Source organism: Geotrypetes seraphini, chromosome 5 (assembly GCF_902459505.1).
Source record: "Geotrypetes seraphini chromosome 5, aGeoSer1.1, whole genome shotgun sequence".
Lineage (NCBI taxonomy): Eukaryota > Metazoa > Chordata > Amphibia > Gymnophiona > Dermophiidae > Geotrypetes > Geotrypetes seraphini.
In genome coordinates this window covers 101,913,504-101,935,164 of record NC_047088.1, presented here as the reverse complement: position 1 = coordinate 101,935,164, position 21,661 = coordinate 101,913,504, and the positions used below count along the sequence as shown (strand labels likewise).

Sequence of the window (21,661 nt, the reverse complement as noted above, 5' to 3'; positions counted from 1 at the left end):
GATGTAATGGTCTCTCATTGGTGGTAAAAATGATGGAGATGACCTCCTATGGGGAGAAGGAAGGACAGAGGCAGAACGATGGAGGTTATGCTCTGTTTTAGACAGTCAAAAAGGCTACGAAGCCTTGGGTGCAGCAGAAGGCTGAGGTTTCTGTTGCTTCTATTGCTGCGGTTTCTTGGGAGGTGCTCGAGTGTAAGGAGCCCCCCCATGGAGTATAATGCCTCTGGAAAACTGGAGTCGGGCGTTAAGGTTTTGCAGGAGCTGGCTTTGGCTTTGATCTGACATTGGAAGCAAAAGACTTTTCATGCTCAGGTAATTTCTTAGTGGCAGCCTCTATGGATTCATCAAAGAGGTCATTGCCCTGATAAGGAATGTTAGCCAGATGGTCCTGAAGATTAGGATCCGTGTAAATGGTGCGAAGCCAGGCCAAGCGGCGCATTGCTACAGAGAAAGCAGTGGCCTTAGCCGACAGATCAAAGGCATGAGAAGATGCAATCCAAGTTGTGACAGAGTAGCAGTGACTTCTTGGAACTCAAAGTGTCTATGGTGATCCAGGTACTTCAGAAATCCTGGGAGAAGATCAATGAGGAACTTGAGCATAGACCCTGGAAGGATGGGTTCTTTTCAAAGAGGATTCTACAAGGAGGGATTGGTGAGATAATGCAAATTCTCAAACCCTTTGCAATGCAGAGTTCTATACCTCGAGTCTAATTTTCCTGGAACAACAGGCATAGCATAAGGAGTCTCCAGACAATGTTTGAAAGTTTGAGACAAAAGCTTGTTAAGAGGAAGCTTAAGTGACTCTGCAGGAGGTTGAGGTAGATGCATGACCTCGAGATACTCCTAAGAGTATTTAGAACCAACATCTAACTGAATGTCCAGGTCATCAGCCATCTGACGAAGTAAGTAAGAGAAAGACAGCTGATCCGCCGAGGCCCTGCCTCGAGAGGGACTCGAGGACCTCGAGACCGAAGGTGAAGCTCTCTGGAGAAGTGACAATCCAAAAAATATGGAGACTTGGAGGAGGCAATGGAAGCAGCTGATTCCTCAGGGTCCGGAAGCGGTGCCTTGATGGATGTCTCGATGAAGGCCTCGATCGGCAATGAGAGTGGTATCTGGAAGTAGGTCTCGAGGATCAAGGAGACTTGCCCTATGCATGGAAACAGGTAATGCTGCTTGTGAATGGATAGGGCTAGAAGCTGTAGACTGAAACACAGTGGATTGGATTGGGGAATCTCGAAGCACTCCCAAAGACTCTGCTCCTTGTATGGAGTGTGAGAATTCCTGTTGAGACACTCGCAAAGAATCTACTCCTTGCATAGAGTGTGTGTAGGTGCCAGACCAGACACTAGCAAAGAATCTACTCCTTGCATAGAGTGTGTGTAGGTGCCAGACCAGACACTAGCAAAGAATCTACTCCTTGCATAGAGTGTGTGTAGGTGCCAGACCAGACACTCGCAAAGAATCTACTCCTTGCATAGTGTGTGTAGGTGCCAGACCAGACACTCGCAAAGAATCTACTCCTTGCATAGTGTGTGTAGATGCCAGACCAGACACTCGCAAAGACTCTGCTCCTTGCATAGAGTGTGAAGCTTCAGCGTGAGGCACAAGCAGGGACTCGACCTCACGGGAGACTGCTGATTGCCCAGGCTGGACTACAGGAGGCAGCGTCGAAGCAGAATTATATTTGTTCAGTAACTGAACAAGTTGCTGCAACATGGTCTGGAGAGAAGCCTGCAAAGGTGGATCCGCGCCTAAAACCGGACCACTTGCTGAGGCTAAAGGCTCCAAGGTGGCAGACTTAAGGACCTTCTGTTTAGGCATCTGATCTGAGGGAAGCTCAAGGGAAGATAAGCAGGGGTACTCGAGGGTAAAGACGATCCAAACGAGTACGGTCGGAACACATATGGAGGGAACACATACAGGAGCTTATAAACTGGCCAGGGCTGCATCATGGACCCCAGAACCTTAAGATATAGTCAGGCCAAGGGAGCCGGGCAGTCCAGAAGAGTTCTGAGCTGCTGTTGAAGTTTCTGTCTGTTAGCCTCGGGAAGAAACCCACAACTCTGCTTGGTATTGAAGAGAAGCCCGTTACTCCAAGGACTAGGAGGGCATCAAATCATTCTTCTTGAAGTTAACAATCAACACCAATGCCTGCAACTGAGGTACTAACATCTCCACCGCACTTTTGCACTTCAAACGAGGTGGAGCCTGGATCAACCAGCTGTCCCAGGAAGGGTGGACTTGGACCTCTTGCTGGCAGAAAGCCGCCACAACTACCATCACTTTGATGAAAGTGCTGGTGCCAATTGCGAGGCCAAAGGGCAGAGCTGCAAACTGGAAGTGCTGTTGCAGGACATGGAAATGCAGAAACCTGCGATGCTCCAGGTAGATTGTAACATGGAGGAAAACTTCTGTGATTCAAGGACACCAGAAACTCTCATGGAAAGACAGAAACTATCACCGTGAACTTCGTTGCCATTCAGAAAAAAGGAATTTGCAAGAAGCGGCTGGCTGACTTTAGATCCAGAATGGGTCTCCAATCCTCTGAGCCTTTCTGGTACAATGAAGTATAAGGAGTATCTGCCTAAGCCCCAATTTGCGTTCTGGAACAGGTTCCAGCATCCTGATGTCTAAGAGGCATTGCAGAGTATCGTGGACCCTAGACTCTGTTCCAGTTGACTTGCTGGAATCCAGAAACCAAGTCGGAGGAAGGCAAAGGAGGACTAACTAATGTTTGATGAAAATCGAGTCCACTCTTTACAAAACTGAGAAGTCAGCCTTCAATGAGGAAGCCACGCCCAACCCCTGGTGTCATCAGGGCTTTTTAGGTGCAGTCACTGCACAGGAACCTGAGGATGCCTGGAAATGGAACTGTGGGAATGTCTCTGGGAGGAAAAACCTAGGTATCCCTGATGACACCTGTGGGAGGAACAAAGACATCTAGCGAAACATGTTCACAGGGAGCAGTGCTTAGCAACACCTGTGCAGAGGTCATTCAGACCTATACCCCCAAGAAGCTGGCTCTTGAAAAGACATTCGCTTAAGATGATCTTTGAGGCAGAGTCCCCAGTCCAAAGACGGACCCAAAGAGACTGGCGTGCAAACACTGTACTAAGACTTGAATGAGATCATAAAGGGCGCCAACTATCACCAGCGGAGGACAGGCATGCACTTCCACAGAGGACGCATTGTACAGGCTGGAATGACAAGCTTGCGCCATAAAGGACCACTTGGCTACCTGAAGATGCCGCTACAAAAGAATGTTTCTTAACATAAAATCCATCCTGTGATCCTGAGAGTCCTTAAACCACGCTCCATCACTAGTAAGGGCTGTGCGCTGGATACCCAGTACCAGTATAATCTAACTCAGGCTGTTCAAACTTGCTGAAAATCAGGATCCAGGTGATAAATGTAGACATAGCTTTAGAAGGTTGGAAAGAGCTTTCCCGGGTATCATATTATTCTGAAACCAAACCAAGAAGCTATGGACTCAATGGACAAAAAAAAAAAAAGGGAACAGGAGAATGGTCCAGGACTGAAGCCTGAGAAATGAAAGGTGGAGAATCCAAACAGAGCTTTTTCAGAACATCATCCGGAAAGAGGCGGACAGAAGCATGCTTAAAAATCTGCAAAGAAGGGTCAGCACCCAAATCTGGATACTCAGAGCGGCCGAGGAAACCAGTCTCAGCAAAGGCATCAGCCGGATCCAAAATAAAGACAGTGGCAGGATACAGAAGAATCATAATATCCGCATGGCAACTACTGCATTCGAGGTCTGGCACAGCCAAATGAGAGCGCCCCGAACAGGAAGCTTCACCACAGGCACAACAAATCAAAAAAGCCCTAATGCACCACCTAGCTGCTTCAAACGAGTAGCATCTGAGGAATATGCCTTTCAGAGGAGCTGAATAAAATCCAGTGACAAGGCCCACTCCGCAACCATGGTAGGACTCCATTGAATTACATGCTCCATGCCAAAAGAGTCCCTAGACTCAGAACTCAGGTGTTTTGCGCCAGACTCTAAGAAGACCTCTGGGCGAGATTTTCCTCAGAAGGCATGGACTCAAGTCAGCTCCCCAGCCCAAGATTACTCAGAGGAAGTGAAGTCCGAAACTCCTGCTCCCTTATCCAGCATGCTATGGCACGCAGTACACAAATCGCTGATCCGGCATAATCAATGTCTGCATTCAACAGATTAGGGGCTGGGGAGTCCATCCCAAACAATTTTGTGTCAAATATAGGGGGTTTTGAGACAGGAAAAAAAGATAGATTTTAAAATCCAAGATAGCCACCATCATGAATTTGCGCCAAAAACAGCAAAAATAAACAAAAATAAAAAATTGCAATTTGGGGTCTGGGGAGGTGGGGGTCCTGAACCCTACCCTCAGAAACTGTGAAAAACGACTTTAAAATCATTGTATAAGCCACCCCTAACATTCCCATAGGAGATAATGGAGGTTTACTTACAGTGCCAGACTGTCAGAGGCTGTAAACAGCATTAGAGTGAAAGAAAAGGATTCTCTTCCTCAGAAACAGCTCCATTTGGGTCCAGACTTCAAATCTTTGGACTGCCAGCCAGCCAGACACAGACTATGACCTTTGCCCTCACGGATCCTCATCCATACGGTCAGGTGTGGGAAAGGCAGCCTGTGCCTTGAAACCCAAGTGGGTTTCGCTCCAGACGCATACAGCCTGCGCTTGAAACCAGTGAAAAGGTCACTGGCAAGCAGACTCCCAGGGGAAGGGACCCCAAGACTATAAATGGTGACACACAGCAGGCTGGCTCCACAGATCCACCAGAGCTTCTCTGTGAAGCATCAGCCTGGCACCGCGGAATTGTGTTCTTTCTTCCAACAGGGGACCACCAGGAAGGGGTCTCAACGCACTGAAGCAACTAAGAAACAAACTTTAAGTGAAAAAATAAGAAATAGAAGCAGAGCCACTGAAAAAGACTTCTGAAGACTGCTTGCAGAAACTGTAATTGGATAAGTTTATTAGCTCTCAGGCTAAGGGGGTAGAGCATGTACTCAGAAAAGTTGTGGATTTTTGCAACTCCTGTACTGTGGGTTGGGATTGAACAACCAGCGTATGGAATCTGGAAGGGACGTAACAGAAAAATAGATGGTGAAAGCATGTGGATGACAATATCCATCCTGATAGTGGAATGGTGAAAATAATTGTTCATTGTGATGCCACAAGTGGAACAAGTGTGAATGTGAAACATATGGTAGATATAATGATGGTATTTTAAGTTTGAGTCTGTGAACCAGTGAATAAGTTAAAGTGATGAAAAGATACAGATGGATGAAATATGTGACAATAAACTTCAGAATCAAACCTGCCCAGTAGATGGCAGTTGTGTACTGTCGGTGATTGCTGCATAACAGAAATAAATCAATGCACAATAATGCAAAAAAGCAAAGAAATCCTTTCAAATTATTAATGAAAAACATATACAAAAAGTATACCAATTGAAGTTAAAATTAAAACTGCCATGGAACACATTGAAGAACTTCAGACCACACCATTAATGTCATAACGCTTAAAATCTCAAATAGAACCGGGAGTATAAATGAAAGTACACAAATTAATAAGTGAGAATATCACAATGGTTATGACTTGCGTGTCGGGTCTGCAACCAATATTTGATTTAAAGACTGTTTTATTGACTTTTAATAATTATTCATCTTTTAATTAACATTCATCTACTTTATACAAGTTGTGTATCCCTGGTTGATGTGCACAGTTCCATCCCCATTTTTTCATTCTCTTTTAAATTACTGCCCACTCTCTTATGTGGTTGAAAATAAGATATCAACCCACATACTTTTACCCACATATTATAGAAGCATTTGATGCTTAATTTCAAGGGGGGGGGGGGGGCGACAAACCTAGAGCACAATTCAAACACTTCTTTTCAGAGACACAGTAACAAGATATTGTGATGCTTGATGCCCGTAGGTAAGAAGAGGGGAGGCGTGAGCCTGGAGCAAAGCAGAAAGCAATCTCCCTAATCCAGCCCCTTTTTTCTTGTTGCTCCTGTCCCTGACCTGCTCTCTTTCCCTGCTCCACACATCCACTTCCTTTTTGTTTACAGATTAGGCCCTAGGCATACAGATGGAAGAGTTAGGTCAGGAGAGGCAACTAAATGCATCATTTTGCCTTTAAAAATACCAGCACAAGAAACAGGCACTAATTCATGGAATGTGGATATCTTTTAAGGTAGGAGCAAGAAATGACAACAAAATTGACATAGTTTTCTTTCATTACCATTGTAAATCTGAAGGGTAAAAACTACCCGTGGGGTTTGTCAGACTATGGATAGTTTAATTATTTGCCCCCTGTTTTACTGTAAGATAACATAACAAGGATAACATAGGTAGAGGGCTACTATATTGCAGACATCTCCTCTAATGACAAGAAACACAAACACATACACATAAGATACAGTGACAAAAGTCACTATATGGCAGTGATCTTCTTGGGGTGAGAAGTGTGTATAAGACAGCTCTGTGAAGCCTAGTTAGTATGCACTTAATTTACCAGTAAAATCAATACTATATATGCGAGTGTGTGTACATATCTATCTATAGACAGAGAGAGAGAGATAGACAGAGATATATACATAGATACATGCACATGCAGACACATTTTAGGATGTGTTCTCTCCTAGGAGCCAAAGTTCAAGCGGTAGGATGATCTTGGTTATTAACATCACAATCTGAACATTTTCGGCTATTATCATGGCACAATCGTGAGTCAAAAAAAAAACAAAAAGATTTTTAAGCAATAAATCTGAGCAGATGTGAGCTGGGAATCCAACAGTAACCACAGTAAAAATGAAGCTTTGAATTCTCAGCAATCATGACTGGTTTAAACAGCAGCGAGCAGGCCAAGGTTTTCTTGGTAAAGTAAAATTCCGTGCAAAGTCTATATTCACTTCCAGAAACAATGTGAAGGGGCCAAGAACAAAGCTCCATCCAGCTCTGGAAAGAATTCCCTGTATACCACCTTTTCTGAATAATTCCCTGTATATAACCTTTTCTGAACAAAGAGTTTCAGGGCTTCAAGTCTTTTTTTTTACTAAAATGTCCCTTCAGCCCAATTAGTCCAGTTATTTATGTCCCCACACGATACAATTGACAAGAAACAATGGGCCACCAGCCCTGAAAAAGAAGAAAAAAAAAGGCAGTGACTATGTTATGTTCCTCTTGCAACATAACTGCCATAAAATGGCAGCAATAATGATGTAGAAGAATAAGTACTTCCAAGTGATACTTACACCTATCCTTTAATTACTGCTACAACAATGATGATGATAACTATCACCACTAGAATGGACACACAGATACCAATCTTCAACTTTCTCTAAGAGAAAAACAAAATCAACAAGTTAATATTATTAAACTTCATAGCTAAGTTTAAACCAGAAACAGAGCTGCGTCAATCCCCTGGACAAAACTAACTTCTCAAATGGGCCTAGACCTTAGTCTTGCCAAATCTATTCCTTAAATCAGGAATGTCAAAGTCCCTCCTTGAGGGCCGCAATCCAGTTGGGTTTTCAAGATTTCCCCAATGAATATGCATGAGATTTATTTGCATGTACTGCTTTCATTGTATACTATTAGATCTCATGCATATTCATTGGGGAAATCCTGAAAACCCGACTGGATTGCAGCCATCAAGGAACGACTTTGACACCCCTGCCTTAGATCCTCTCTCTCCCTAACTTTCAATACTCCTTCCCGGTCATGTAACTGCTTGCTGCAATAATTGTTTGGGTCTAAAAGCCTCCTACTTCTCTCTGCCTTGGCTCCTACTGATCTCTCTTGTAAAACCTCAATGAAACATCCAGATCCCTTCTACCCCCTACCTACCTTTCATCTTGCAAATGATCTTTAGGCCTTTCTCAGTTGTAATCTACCGTATTTTTTGTTCCATAAGACACACCGACGATTTAGAGGAGGAAGACAAGAAAAAAATACCTTCTGAACCAAATTCTCTCTGCCAGGCTCTGCACCCAACCCCACACTCTTTGCCAGGCTCTGCACCCTGTCCCCCTCCCTGCCAGGCTCTGTGCCCTGTCCCCCCTCTGGTGGTCTAGTGGTAGGTCAGGACAGGGCACGCCGGGATGGGACAGGGCAGGCAGGCCTAGCAGCCTAGTGACAGGCAGAAAGGCCTAGTGACAGACAGGCAGGCAGGCCGGCCCCACCCCCTGACTGGGCCCCCCCACCCCGAGGCAAGCAGGCAGGGTCCCCCCTTACCTCCAGCGCTGTAGGGCAGGAGCTTTCAGCCTCCTGCCCTTCCTCCGGATTTCTCTCCAGCGGCAGAGTCGGAGCAGTAAGAAGGCAGGAGCGAGTTTTTCGCTTTCTGCCTTGTCCCGTGCCGCTCCGTGAATGGCGGTCCAGCACTGTAGGGCAGGAGCTTTCAGCCTCCTGCCCTTCTCTCCTGCTTGCTTCCGAGCGGCACCAGCAGCGCAGCAAGCAGGCAGATGTGAGTTTTTTGCTTCCTGCCTTGTCCTGTGCCACTCTGTGAATGGCTGCCAGTTCTCGCCCTACAGTGCTGGACCGCAGGAGGAATTAAGCTGGGGGGGGGGGGGGGGTTAGTTAGCATTCGCTCCATAAGACGCACCCTTATTTACACCCACTTTTTTGGGGAAAAAAGTGCATCTTATAGAGCAAAAAATATGGTATATCTTGGAAATCTGTGCAGAAGCAGAAAAAAAAATATCCCAAGGTAAAAGGAAAATTTAATGGTGTCACTGCAGAAAGGGATGAATTGTTCTGTGGATTTTTGGATCCTTGTACCTCTGTGCCTCTCACTGACTGACAGTTCACGGTCTCTCGCTGAGAAGGGGAAGGGGCAAGGCTTTGGAAGGGACACTCACCTTTCTGGATTTCTTCTGGTTGCCAATAGCTAAATCCAATTCTTTCCGAGCCTTTTCCACATAGTTGGAGGAGTTAGAAATGTTCTTTTCAATGCGGTCAACAGTTTCTCCCTAAAAAAACATTAGAAACAGAAAAAAATAATCTGAAAAGGGGTTTGTATGGTACCTTCGAATAGTACTGAATATTGGAAGGTGGTCAATGAAATGTCAATTTTTAAAAAGGATTCAAAGGATAATCCAGGAAATTACAGACCAGTAAGCCTGACTTCACTTCTGGGCAATGTAGTGAAAACTATTATAAAGAATAAAATTTTGGAACATGTAGAAAACATGGTTTAATGGATTAGATAGAAAAACCCAAAGGAGAGAAAAAAACCCAAAACCCTTATATAGCAAAACCAAAAAAATACACAGAAGTAGGGGTATGTAGCCAAGAACTTTCCTGCACACGAGTATAATACACAGCACATTTTTATTAGTAAAGCATCGACAGATAAAAAGGCCTGACATAGGGCTATGTTTTGGTGGATAACTGCCTGCTTCAGGGGTCACCAATATTCTGTTCTTTGACAACTTTTAACATAATATATCCAACAGAGTTCACATCTGATAGTACTCGCTATATTCTAAAAAGAAAGGTTTGACTTTCTTGCCACAGCCTCTCTTTTTAGAGTACAGTGGTGCCTTGCATAAAGAACGCCTCGCACAGCGAACGCTGCACACAACGAACTTCGTTTCACACAACGAAGTCGCCCGAGCTTCCACGATCGCTGCCGATGTATTGCATCCTTCCGCGCAGGCACTGCAGGCAGTCGTTAGTCACTGCGCTTAACGCGTTTCACATAACGAACTTTTCGCATAACAAACTTGCTCCTGGAATGAATTAAGTTCGTTGTGTGAGGCACCACTGTACTTCGAGTACTAATCAAATGCAGACTTTGGTCTTTGACATCTTTTGACACATTACATCCAAAAGAGTAATGGTGACCTCCGAAGCAGGCAGTTATCTGCCGAAACATGGCCCTGTGTCACATCTTTTATTTGTTGGTGCTTTGCTAATAAAAGAGTGCTCTGTATTTTATACTCATATGCAGGAAAGTTCTTGGTACACCCCTATATCTGTATGTTTAATAGGTCAGAGTCAGCATGGGTTCAGACAAGGAAAATCTTGTCTCACCAACTTGTTTCTTTGAAGGTGTGAACAAACAGGAATAAAAACGAGCCAGTTGATGTAGTTTATCTAGATTTTCAGAAAACTTTGAAAAGATTCCTCTTGAGAGACTCCTGATACAATTAAAGATTCATGAGATAGGAGGCTATGTTCTTTTGTGGATTAGGAATTGGTTATTGGACAAAAAGAGAAGGTAGGGTTAAAATTATTAGCAACGCAAAAAAATATGACCATGTCACTCTGTTATTAAAAAAATGCACACTAGCTTCCCATTCCATATCGTATCACTTTCAAAATCGCACGGCTCATTTTTAAAGCATTCAAATCCAGACTACCAGCTTTTATCAATAAGCTATTGATTCCGCACACTCCAGCTAGAATTCTAAGATCTTCTCAAAATTTACTTTTTGTTCCCTCCCTCAAAACTTTTCATCTGCGACGTACCACTTCATTTGCCGTTACAGCACCTCAAATCTGGAACTTCTTGCCCTCTTATCTGCGGGAAGAATCAAATATTGATAAATTTAAAGGAGCATTAAAAAGCTTCCTCTACAGAAACACTTTTACTCCATAATTCAGGACTCTTTTACAATCTATGAAAAAGCAGCTCTCAACTAACTTTCCCCTACTCCTTTGTGTTATCCTTAACTGTTGTCTTTTCTAAAATATTGTATTTCATCCTCTACCCTTGATTAATCAAATTTTTAATAAAATCTTGAAACCTTGGAGTTTGAGCGGGTCTGGGGTGGAGTTTGGCCAGGGGTATTCGGTTCGTATGTGTTAGACTTAGGGGGTACTTGGCTGGAAAAGGTTGAAAAACAGACTTAAGATGTTTCGTTCATAATCATGTGCCAGCGTTGAGCCGAGGTGGGAACAGAAGGCTTATCCTCCAGATGAAGGAGCAACGCTGGATTTTTCTTTTGAATGCTGTGCAACTACAAGGATTAAATTAGGCCATTGACTGGTTTTAATTTCTACTAATGGAATCCATTCTTTTTTTCATGAATGAAATCTGTCCCTGAGAATAATTGGCTGGTGCTCCATTTTTCTAGCAACCTTATTGGAGCACGTTTTTTCCACATCCATGCTTACTGGGTATTATGGGGGCTGGTTTTCACCCTCCAATCAGCTGCAATTGAGTTAGTCATTTTGAATGCTGTGGCACCATTGCAGTAGTAACTCGGGTCTTGAGATGTGAGTGTTGATTGCGCCTGTATGTATACATTTTGCTTTGCTTTTTTTGCATTGAGCTATATATTTAGAGTTAATTTTTATATTTCCAGTTGATCCTATGCCCTGAAGCAGTGGTAATCTTAACTGCAAAACGATGGCATCATAATGCCTTTCCACTGCTCAGATAAGTGGTTTACTTATTACAAGTTTTGAAACGCTTATATAATTCATTTGACTATTGTTTAAAATATATTGAAAGAAGGTTTTTTGTGCCAATGATGATATTACTGGAGTTTATTGGTGCAAAATTGAACTACAGGATTATCCATCTGTGCTCGTGAGCATACTGCAGATGTTAAGCCTTGCATTTCAAATTCTCCTTCTCTGCGGTCTCTGCTGCCCCCTTCAGTTCATACCAAGGCTGGTAACAACCCTTCAGAAGAAGACAGGAGAAGGAGGGATACAGGGAATTCCCCAAAACAGGTGTCTGATCTGATCAGAACAAGTTAAAACAATCAATAAAGAAACAGTTATAGAGTTAGAAACATGATGGCAGATAAAGGCCAAATGACCCAACTAGTCTGCCCATCCACAGTAACCATTATCTCTTTCTGAGAGATTCCACGTGCCTATCCCAGGCCCTCTTGAATTCAGACACAGTCTCTGTTTCCACCACCTCTTCCGGGATTACTCCTGAGCTTATCACCTCTTAACTTCATCCTATGCCCTCTCATTCCAGATATTCCTTTCAAATGAAAGAGACTCGACTCATGCTCATTTAAATCATGTAGGTATTTAGATATCTCTATCATATCTCCCCTCTCCTGCCTTTCCTCCAAACTATACAGATTGAGATCTTTAAGTCTGTCCCCATACGCCTTATGAAGGAGATCACACACACCATTTCAGTAGACTTCCTCTGGACCAACTCCATCCTTTTTATATCTTTTTGAAGGTGCAGCCTCCAGAATTGTACACAATATTCTAAATGAGGTCTCATCAAAGTCTTATACAAGGGCATCAATACCTCCTTTTTCCTACTGGCCATACCTCTCCCTATGCACCTTAGCATCCTTCTAGCTTTTGCTGTCACCTTTTCAACCTGTTTGGCCACCTTAAGATCATCACATACAATCACACCTAAGTCCCGCTCTTCCATTGTGCACATAAGTTCTTCACCCCCTAAACTGTACCATTCCCTTTCGTTTTTGCAGCCCAAATGCATGACCTTGCATTTCTTAGCATTACATTTTAGCTGCCAAATTTCAGACCATTCTTCAAGCTTCGTCAGGTCTTTCTTCATGTTATTCACACCATCCAGCGTTTCTACTCTATTGAAGATTTTGGTATCATCCGCAAAGAGGCAAATCTTAACTGACAACCCTTCAGCAATACCATTTATAAAAATGTTAAAAAGAACAGAACCTTGAGCACACCACTGGTAACATCCCTTTCCTCAGAGCGATCTCCATTGATCACTACCCTCTGTCACCTTCCACTCAACCAGTTCCTGACCCAGCCTGTCACTTTGGGACCCATCCCAAGGGCACTCATTTTATTTATTAGACTTCTGTATGGAACACTGTCAAAGGCTTTGCTAAAATTTAAATACACATCTAGCGCACATCCTCTATCCAATTCTCTGCTCACCCAGTCAACAAGAACTACCTCTAATGAATCCATGTTGCCTCCAGTCCTGTAATCCACAGGATTCCAGAAACTTGACCATTCTCTGTTTTAAAAGCGTTTCCATTAATTTGCTTACCACAAAAGTCAGACTTACCGACCTATAATTCCCTACTTCTTCCTTATTTCCACTTTTGTGGAATGGGACCACATCCGCTCTTCTCCAGTCCTCCGGTACCACTCCCGACTCTAGAGACTCATTGAAAAGGTCAGTCAGTGGAGCTACCAGAACTTCCCTAAGTTCCTTCAGCACCCTCGGATGTACACCATCTGGTCCCATCGCTTTGTCTATCTTTATTTTAGCTAGCTCCTCTCGAACACAACCCTCTGAAAAATCAATCAGTGTCTATTACTCCTCCATCCCTATTCATGTTTGTTTTCTACGGTCCTGCTCCTGGCGCTTCAGCCTTGAACTCATTAACAAACCTCAGAGAGGAACAATGAATCCAAGAAAAAAAAAATAACAAAACAAAATAGCCAGAACATTTATGGAGCACAACCATTCCTTCATATAATCCTATATACAGTCTCTTCCTAATCCAATAGTCTGACAGCGAAATCTTAGCTCTGGAGCTGACCAATAATCTCTAGTCAGAAAGCAGGCACATCAGATAAATTACTGGGTTCAGCATCTGCCTTCCCTATTCTCTCCATCCCCCATTTACCTCCCCTTTAATTTATTTTTATCTCAATGTACTTTATTCCTCCTTACCCATGGACCCACTGTCCATGGAGAGATTTCTTCAAAACTCATAACAGGAAATAATCCGAGGGAGCCAGGTCAGCTGCAGAAACCCACATTCTCGGATGACAGGCTGTGATTGTCATGACATGTGCATCGGTGCATTGTTGTGAAGAAGAAGCAGCATGTCTGCTGTGAGTTTTCCTCGTCTTTTCTTCTTGACTGACTGCTGCAAAGCAATCATTGTGTTGGCGTAACTCTCCTCGGTTATGGTCGCCTTGTGTGGCATGAACTTCAGAAGCAAAAGACCTTCATCATCCAGAAGACAGTTGACATGACTTTGCCTGCATATTTTTCTGTCTTGAACTTTTTGGGGGTAGGGGATGACTTGTGCTTCCACCACATTGACACCATTTTGGACTCAGGATCTCTGTGATAGACCCAAGTCTCATCTCAGTCACCCAATGATACAAAAATTTCACCTGGTTTTCATGGAGCATCTCCAAATTCTCATGGCCTTCTGACATGGCATCAATATTCTCAGAACCCATCTTGTACTAACCTTGGACAGTATGCTCATGAGCACAGATGAATAACCATATGGTTCCATCAATTCCAGATAATGAAATGTGCTTTAATATTTTAATTTCTGAAAATCAATAAATATAATCTTTAAGCTGGATCTTCAGATGTGCCTCCCATAAGGCTCTTTCTTGCACCTATGGTTCAGCATACCATCCCTACTGCACTGAAACATGGGTTGGGTGGGAGGAGTTGTCCAAACACTGATAATTTTTCTTTAGTGGCATGTTACCTTAATTTGGTGCCAGTTCCTAGACCTGATCACTGTTTAATTTTATGGCAGTTTCTTTGATCTGTGATTGCCCAGAACACTTACATAACAGAAGGGGTAAAATAAACCTGAATTCCTTTTTAGCCAACTGGTTCTATAAATTTGTCAGGCATGCATGCATTCAGTATATTTTCCTGGTAGATCAGTGGTACTTGCAATTAAGGGTGGCATTAAACTTTGCTATCTATCCCCTTGTTTACAGAAGATTTTGCTCTTTTTAAGATATGAGCAGTACTGGAAGAATTTGAGAGCTGAGTCAGATTATTTACTGCATGTCAAGAAATATATAATGGTGGTTATTTCATCAAATGAAGCCTATTTTTCTGCCACAGAACTGTTGACTAATAATTAGACCAGAGAGTTCTTTAAGATACTCACAAGGGTGATGAGTCTTTCAATGCTTTAATCATCAAAAGATCTCACTACACTGGACACCAAGTCAATTTCAAAATCTTCTGAGGAAAAATAAGATTAAATCTGTGCAAGGTACTGTCTTCAATATGCCCTTTCCTGTACCTGGTGTTAGTCTGATTCTAGGTTGATGAACAAGAGGTTTTGAAAAAAAATCATATCTTTGAAAGCAAATTCATATTTTTTTGGATCCTTCTACTTCTAGACTTATAAATGAGGGAGGATAGAGATTTTATGAATATTTAGGAATAATAGGGAAGTCATTTCATGCCCTTTATCATTTTCATTGCCTCTCTTTATATCTTTTCGAATTCCACTATATTTTTGAGATGTGATGACCAGAACTGCACATACTATTCAAGGAGTTGCATCATGGAGCGATACAAACCTAAAAACCTAAAGTTATAAAATTCTCTGCTTTGTTTTTCATTCTTTTCATAATAATTCCTAACATTCTTTTTTCTTAGCTGCCACTGCACACTTTGGATCTGGTGAGATATACGAGGGGGCCACTGAAACGTTCTTAGCCCAACCAAGGATAGAATGATGTGAAGCCATGAAACTTACAAGTTATTCTTCACACTTTTCATTTCAATGATATGAAACAAAAAGTGTCAAGAAAAGTGTGGAATAAAATGTAAGTTTCATGGCTCCATATCATTCTCTTCTTGGTCATGCTGAGAACTTTTCAGCGGCCCCTTGTAAATAACAAATAAAATCAATCAACAATGACACCTAGATCCTTTTCCTGGGTAGTGACTAATGTTGAACCTTGCATCATGTAGTTATAGTTTGGTTTCCTCTTTCCTAGATGCTGCACTTTGTATTGCTATTTGGATGCCCAATCTCCCAGTCTCATAAGGTCCACTTGCGATTTAACAACTTTGACTAAACTGTGTCACCAACAAATTTAATTATCTCACTAGTTATTCCTACCTCTAGATCAGTGGTCTCAAACTCGCGGCCCGGAGGCCACATGCGGCCCGCCAGGTACTATTTTGAGGCCCTCGGTATGTTTATCATAATCACAAATGTAAAATAAAACAGTTTCTTGATCATACGTCTCTTTAGCTATAAATTACAATATTATTATTAAGACTTAGCCAAAAGGAAAGATTTATAAACTATAAAGAGTTTTACCTCATGGAAAATTGTCATTTCTTTAATAAGACATTAACCATTTTTTCAGAGGCCCTCCAAGTACCTACAAATCCAAAATGTGGCCCTGCAAAGGGTTTGAGTTTGAGACCACTGCTCTAGATCATATACATATGTTAAAAAGCAAATTCACGAGTTGCTCGACTTATATAAGTTACACCTGGAAGCCCTTGCTTCAAAATTGGAGCAAGTACAAGCAGCTCATTTTGAGTTTGGTAAAAAGGCTAGCAGATTGCTGGCACACAAATTGAAAAAACAAGTGAAGCGGAACTCAATTCTGTCAGTGTATGGATTGGATGACACTTTATGTGTTTCAACTGAGTCTATCTGTGACACTTTAACGCGATGTTATATTGATCTCTACACTCTGGACCATGCTCCCTTACTAGGCAATATTGAGCAATTTTTAGATGCAGTTGCCGTGCCCTCTTTACAAGTATCGGCAGAAAACCTTTCTCGTCCTATAGAATTAGAGGAAAATCAGGAGGCCATCAAAAATCTGCCCCTGGGTAAGTCTCCCGGCCCAGATGGGTTCTCGAACCATTACTATAAAAGATTTAGCCCTGTCTTGGCTCCCCTGCTCCTTTGGGTCTTTAACTCTTTGGATCAGACAGATGCCCTTCCACATTCTTGGCACCTAGCGGCGATAATCTTACCTTTGAAACCGGGAAATGATGCACCTCAATGCCTATCATACAGACTGATTTCTTTACTGAGAACAGATTGACTAATATTTTAGTGAATATTTATTTTGTAAACTGTTACAACGGTATTTGCCTGACCTGGTTCATGAGGACCAAGCAGGATTTATTCAGGGAAGACAAATGTTTGATAATATCAGACAGATAATTCATTCTATTCAAGTTTCAAGTTTAATAAAATTTTTGATTAATCGCTTAATCATATTTCTAAGCGATTAACATTTTTAAATTACAATATTTGGGGAACAATACAATACTTAGTAATATATCACGTCCAAGCGGACTAATAGACAAACTTAACAAACCATAAACACAAAGAAAAAGGAGAATGAAATACAAAATCATTAAAGGAAAATAAGACAATCAGGGAAAAAACAAAAGGCAGGGAAAACAAAAAACCTTAATATTGTACAGTGGAATTAAAAATGTAACCAGCGAACTAGTTAGCTAATTATCAAAAGCATCTTTAAAGAGAAAAGTTTTTAAATTACTCTTAAATTTCTCCAGATTGCGCTCTTCCCTTAAATAAATAGGTAGGGAATTCCAAATTTAAGGTGCAGTAACAGAAAAAATAAATTGCCGTCTTGTATTAATAACCCTAAGAGAAGGGATCGTCAATAGATTTTGTTCATTGGATCTCAATGTTCTATTTGGAGTATAAGGGATTAATAATTTATAGATGAATGCTGGAGTTTTATAAAATAGGGATTTAAAAGTAAGTATGCATAATTTATATGTTATCTGGTGAGATATAGGAAGCCAATGCGCTTTTCTAAGAAGAGGAGTTACATGGTCGAATTTCCTAGTTTTAGTTATAAGTTTAATGGAAGCATTTTGAATAATTTGTAAACGTTTAATTTCATTCAGAGAAATGCCCTTAAAAAGGGCATTAGAATAATCAATTTTAGAGATTCAGTATGCTTCAAAGAAATTTCAATGCTTTTGCTATCTCTTGATGCTGAAAAGGCGTTTGATAGAGTGTATGGCCTTTTCTGTTCTCTATATTGCAGAAGACGGGCATTGATGGATGATATATGCAGAACCTTTGGCCTTCTTGAGTGTCAATCAGTCGCATTCTTCTATCTTCCCCCCCCCCATAGAGGAATGAGGCAGGGCTGCCCCCCCTCTCGCCGTTGCTATTTGCATTGGTGATGGAGCCCCTGGCTCAATCTATCTGAGACCACAGGGAGATAAGGGGCGTCCCCTGGGGAATGTTCAAATTGAAGATCACCCTATTTGCAGATGATGTCTTGCTAACAATAAAGCAACCGAAGGACTCTCTCCCTATCCTTATGAATCTTCTCCATACATATGGTCACCTATTGGGGTTTAAGGTTAATCTAAGTTGGAGATATTGAATATAACATCGCCTCGGCTTCTTGTGGATGCCCTCAGACCTTGCTAACCTTTTCAGTGGGCAGCTAAAAGTATAAAATACTTGGGAGTTAGTATCACTAGGCAAGTGGAAGATTTGTATAAGGCAAATCTCCCATCTAATACTCAAGAATTGTTTTCCATGTTAGATCAATGGGAATGGCTCACAATTTCTTGGACTGGTAGAATTCAAGCCATAAAAATGGTGCTCCTGACGAAATTGCTGTTTTTGCTTATGGCCCTTCCACTTCCTTATCCTAAATTGTTCTTTCGTCAGCTTAAACGTAGGGTATATAGATATATTTGGAATAAACAGCTCCCACAGGTGCGAGCACCCAAAATGAGCAGGAGGGATGGTGGTTCCAGATTTTTTCTTGTATTATAAAAGCAGCACATTTGCAAATCTTATACGATTGGCTGACCCACTCGTCAAAACTTTGGGTGTGGATGGAACAGAGTTGGATCCCTTACACATTTTTATGGGCGGTACCCTGGCTACCGCTCTCTTCTATATGAGCTCTTGCCAATGAACTCCCCTGCCATTGCAGAGATTGTTACGTATATGAGGAGCAATTCGGACTCAATTTTTTTCCCGATAGACAAAATTTTTTGAGCACATCCTTAGGCTACTTACCAGAGTTCCAACCAGCTTATACTGATAATGTGTTCCTGGGGTGAGGTAAATGAGAGCTTTATACTGTAGGGCAGCTCAGGGAAGGTGAGTAGGTAGTTTCTTTCCAAACATTGCAGGATGAATATGGTCTTACTACAACCGATTCCTTTAGATATACACAGATACACACGTTTCTGACTCGTTATGCTACAGATGATTTGACCCTGGATGAAACAAACTTGGAAAAGGCACTATATAAGGGTACTAGCAGGGGAGTAGTCTCTAGACTATCTAGCCCTAGTAAATATTAATGACCCAATCTCTGCCCATAAACAATGTTGGGAAAGGGACCTTCAAACCTCCTTTACAGCCCAACAATGGGACCGAAGCCTTTCTATCTGCGTCACGTATCCATAGATAGCATTTTGAGAGAAAATGGTCATAAGATGTTGTTTAGATGGTATTACACAGCAGGCCGCCTCAGAGCCTCATATAATCTGGGTGATGGAGCTTGCTGGCAAAACTGCAAGGACCAGAGAGATATGTTCCAAATTTGGTGGACTTGCCCAAAACTCTGTGAGTTTTGGAAGTCAATATATAATTTAGTTCAGCAGATTACAGGAAAGCGGAATATTGTCTTTTGCATGTCAGCCCGCCCAAGATTTGACCTTGGGTCCATAGGTTGGCCTCCCATATTTTTGTAGCTGTTAGAATAGTATTGGATAGGGCATGGAAAACACCCTCTCCTCCCTCCTTGATAGCAATACTCCGTAAACTGGACTTTATTTTTCTGATGATTAAATTAATGGCCTTATAATCTGGACGGCTGGCATCCTTTTACAAAGTCTGGGATACATACATCTCTTGGAAGAGAGAACAATAGTATAGTTGTGCATACTTGCCCCTCAGGTTTTTTATTTTTTGAAAGCTTTTTGTTACTTGAAACTTAGAAGGATCCCTACAAGTGGGGGGAGGGTGATCTGGGAGAGGGATTATTTTTGTTTCTTTATTACACTGCCTTGTATACTTCAGCTATGTGTGGGTTTTCTATTTGGCTGTTTGTATTGTACTTTTTTCATCGAAAGGTATCTGACCCATGTTGCACTGGACTTTGTTCCTTTTTTGAAATTTAATAAAGAAATAAAAATAAAAAAAGTGCTGACAGCACTAAGATGAACTCTGACTGAAGAGGTTTTGAGGCCAGTCTGAAAAAAGAAAGTCCAGCATGGCAGACACCAGGGAGATTACAGGATCCAAGTAATGAAAAGTACACCATGAAATAAAAAGTGTTCATTTCACACAATAACACTGCTGAGTAGAAGGGAAAAAAATGTGGCATAGGATTTTTGAACTGAAAGTCCTCGTGTGGTTGAAGGAATCTCCTGAGCTTGTCCGGTAAAGCATTCTGCTTGCCCTGAACATAGATACTGTGACAGGCATTTGCCTGTCAAGAGTAGAAATCCCCCATCTGACACTGTCAGAGTTAAAACTATCCCAGTTCCTGTAGGTAAGGATAGCCCTTTGAATGGAGTCAAGGGGATAACAAACAGGCAGGGAAACAGCTCCTAAAACAGATTTCTACCAGAGCTGGGCAAGCCAGCACATTGCCCTATTATTCCCCTCCTAGGAAAGCTGAACAGTGTCTCTGTAAACCCCAGAGAATAAGTTCTGTTACAGAAGGGGTGTGGCCCAGGAAGCTGCTCCCCACGCTGTGCAGCCAATCAGGGTAAAAGCTCACAGAGCAGCAGAGAGAGGGAAGGCTGCAAACACACTGAGGACCAGGTGGAATGTTGGAGAGGCAGTTTAGAACACCACAGCCAGAACGCTCCCAAAAAACACAGGAAAGCACATTAGGAAGAAGTTTCTAGGCTTCCTTATGCCCCAGGAAAGCTGTCTCAAGAGGGAATTCAGCTGGGAGAGTGGAAGTTTGCAAAGCTAAGTGTACAGACAGTGGCCTAGTGGGGAAGGGAAGAGATTTTGAAACTCTGCAGAACGTTAGTGGAAAAAGGCAGAGGACTGCTGGAACTGCACGGAATAAGGCAGCCCAATTAGCCAAGTGAAAAACACCATCATAGAAGCACAGAATCTTTACATACCGAAGATATCCAAAGGAAGGCAAAAAAAGGTCAAAGGCGAACCAGCTTGATTATCCAAAGAGGTGAAGGATGCAGTGCGGGAAAAGAGGAAATCATTTAAAAGATGGAAACGAGAAAAAACGACGGAGGCCTGGAACTGTCACAAAAACGACCAGAAAAAGTGTCATATAGTGGTAAGAGACGCCAAAAAAGTCTATGAAGAAAAGATAGCGAAAGAAGCCAAAAACTTTAAGCCCTTTTTTAGATATATAAAAGGAAAGAAACCAGCAAGAGAGGCAGTGGGCCCTCTCGACAACCAAGGAAGGAAAGGGTCAATTAAAGAAGACAAACAGGTTGCCGATAGGTTAAATTCATTTTTTGCATCTGTCTTCACAAATGAGGACAATGCAACAATGCCAGAAACAGGGAGGATATTCACCGGAAGCATAGAGGAAAGCCTCACAACAGTAAATGTGGAGTTGGACATGATATACTTTCAGATTGACAAACTAAAGAATGATAAATCCCCTGGACCGGACGGAATTCACCCGAGAGTATTAAAGGAACTTAAGGTGGAAATTGGGGAACTATTACAATCCTTAGCTAACTTGTCAATTAGAACCGGGCAAATACCAGACGACTGGAGGATAGCAAATGTCATCCCAATTTTCAAGAAAGGATCAAGAGGTGAACCGGGAAACTACAGACCTGTGAATCTCACATCGGTCCCTGGGAAGATAATTGAAGCAATAATTAAAGATAACATTGTACAACATCTGGAAGATCACAACCTAATAAGAGCTAGTCAACACGGCTTCAGGAAAGGGAAGTCATGTTTGACAAATTTACTTCAATTCTTTGAGAAGGTGAACAA

General features: G+C 42.1%; 1 protein-coding gene across 1 annotated transcript in view; it reads right to left on the bottom strand.

Annotated features, from left to right (window-relative positions):
* Window positions 1-3,515: 3,515 nt before the first annotated feature.
* STX4 (syntaxin 4) overlaps window positions 3,516-21,661 on the bottom strand; it is a 74,568-nt gene continuing 56,422 nt past the window's right edge. Inside the window, exons 9-11 of the mRNA XM_033944245.1 lie at window positions 8,891-9,001; window positions 7,286-7,371; window positions 3,516-7,169 (exon numbers count right to left, since the gene is read on the bottom strand). Of these exons, the coding sequence (XP_033800136.1) occupies window positions 7,288-7,371; window positions 8,891-9,001 (195 nt within the window). The 3' untranslated portion in view covers window positions 3,516-7,169; window positions 7,286-7,287. The remainder of the gene's footprint in view (window positions 7,170-7,285; window positions 7,372-8,890; window positions 9,002-21,661) is intronic.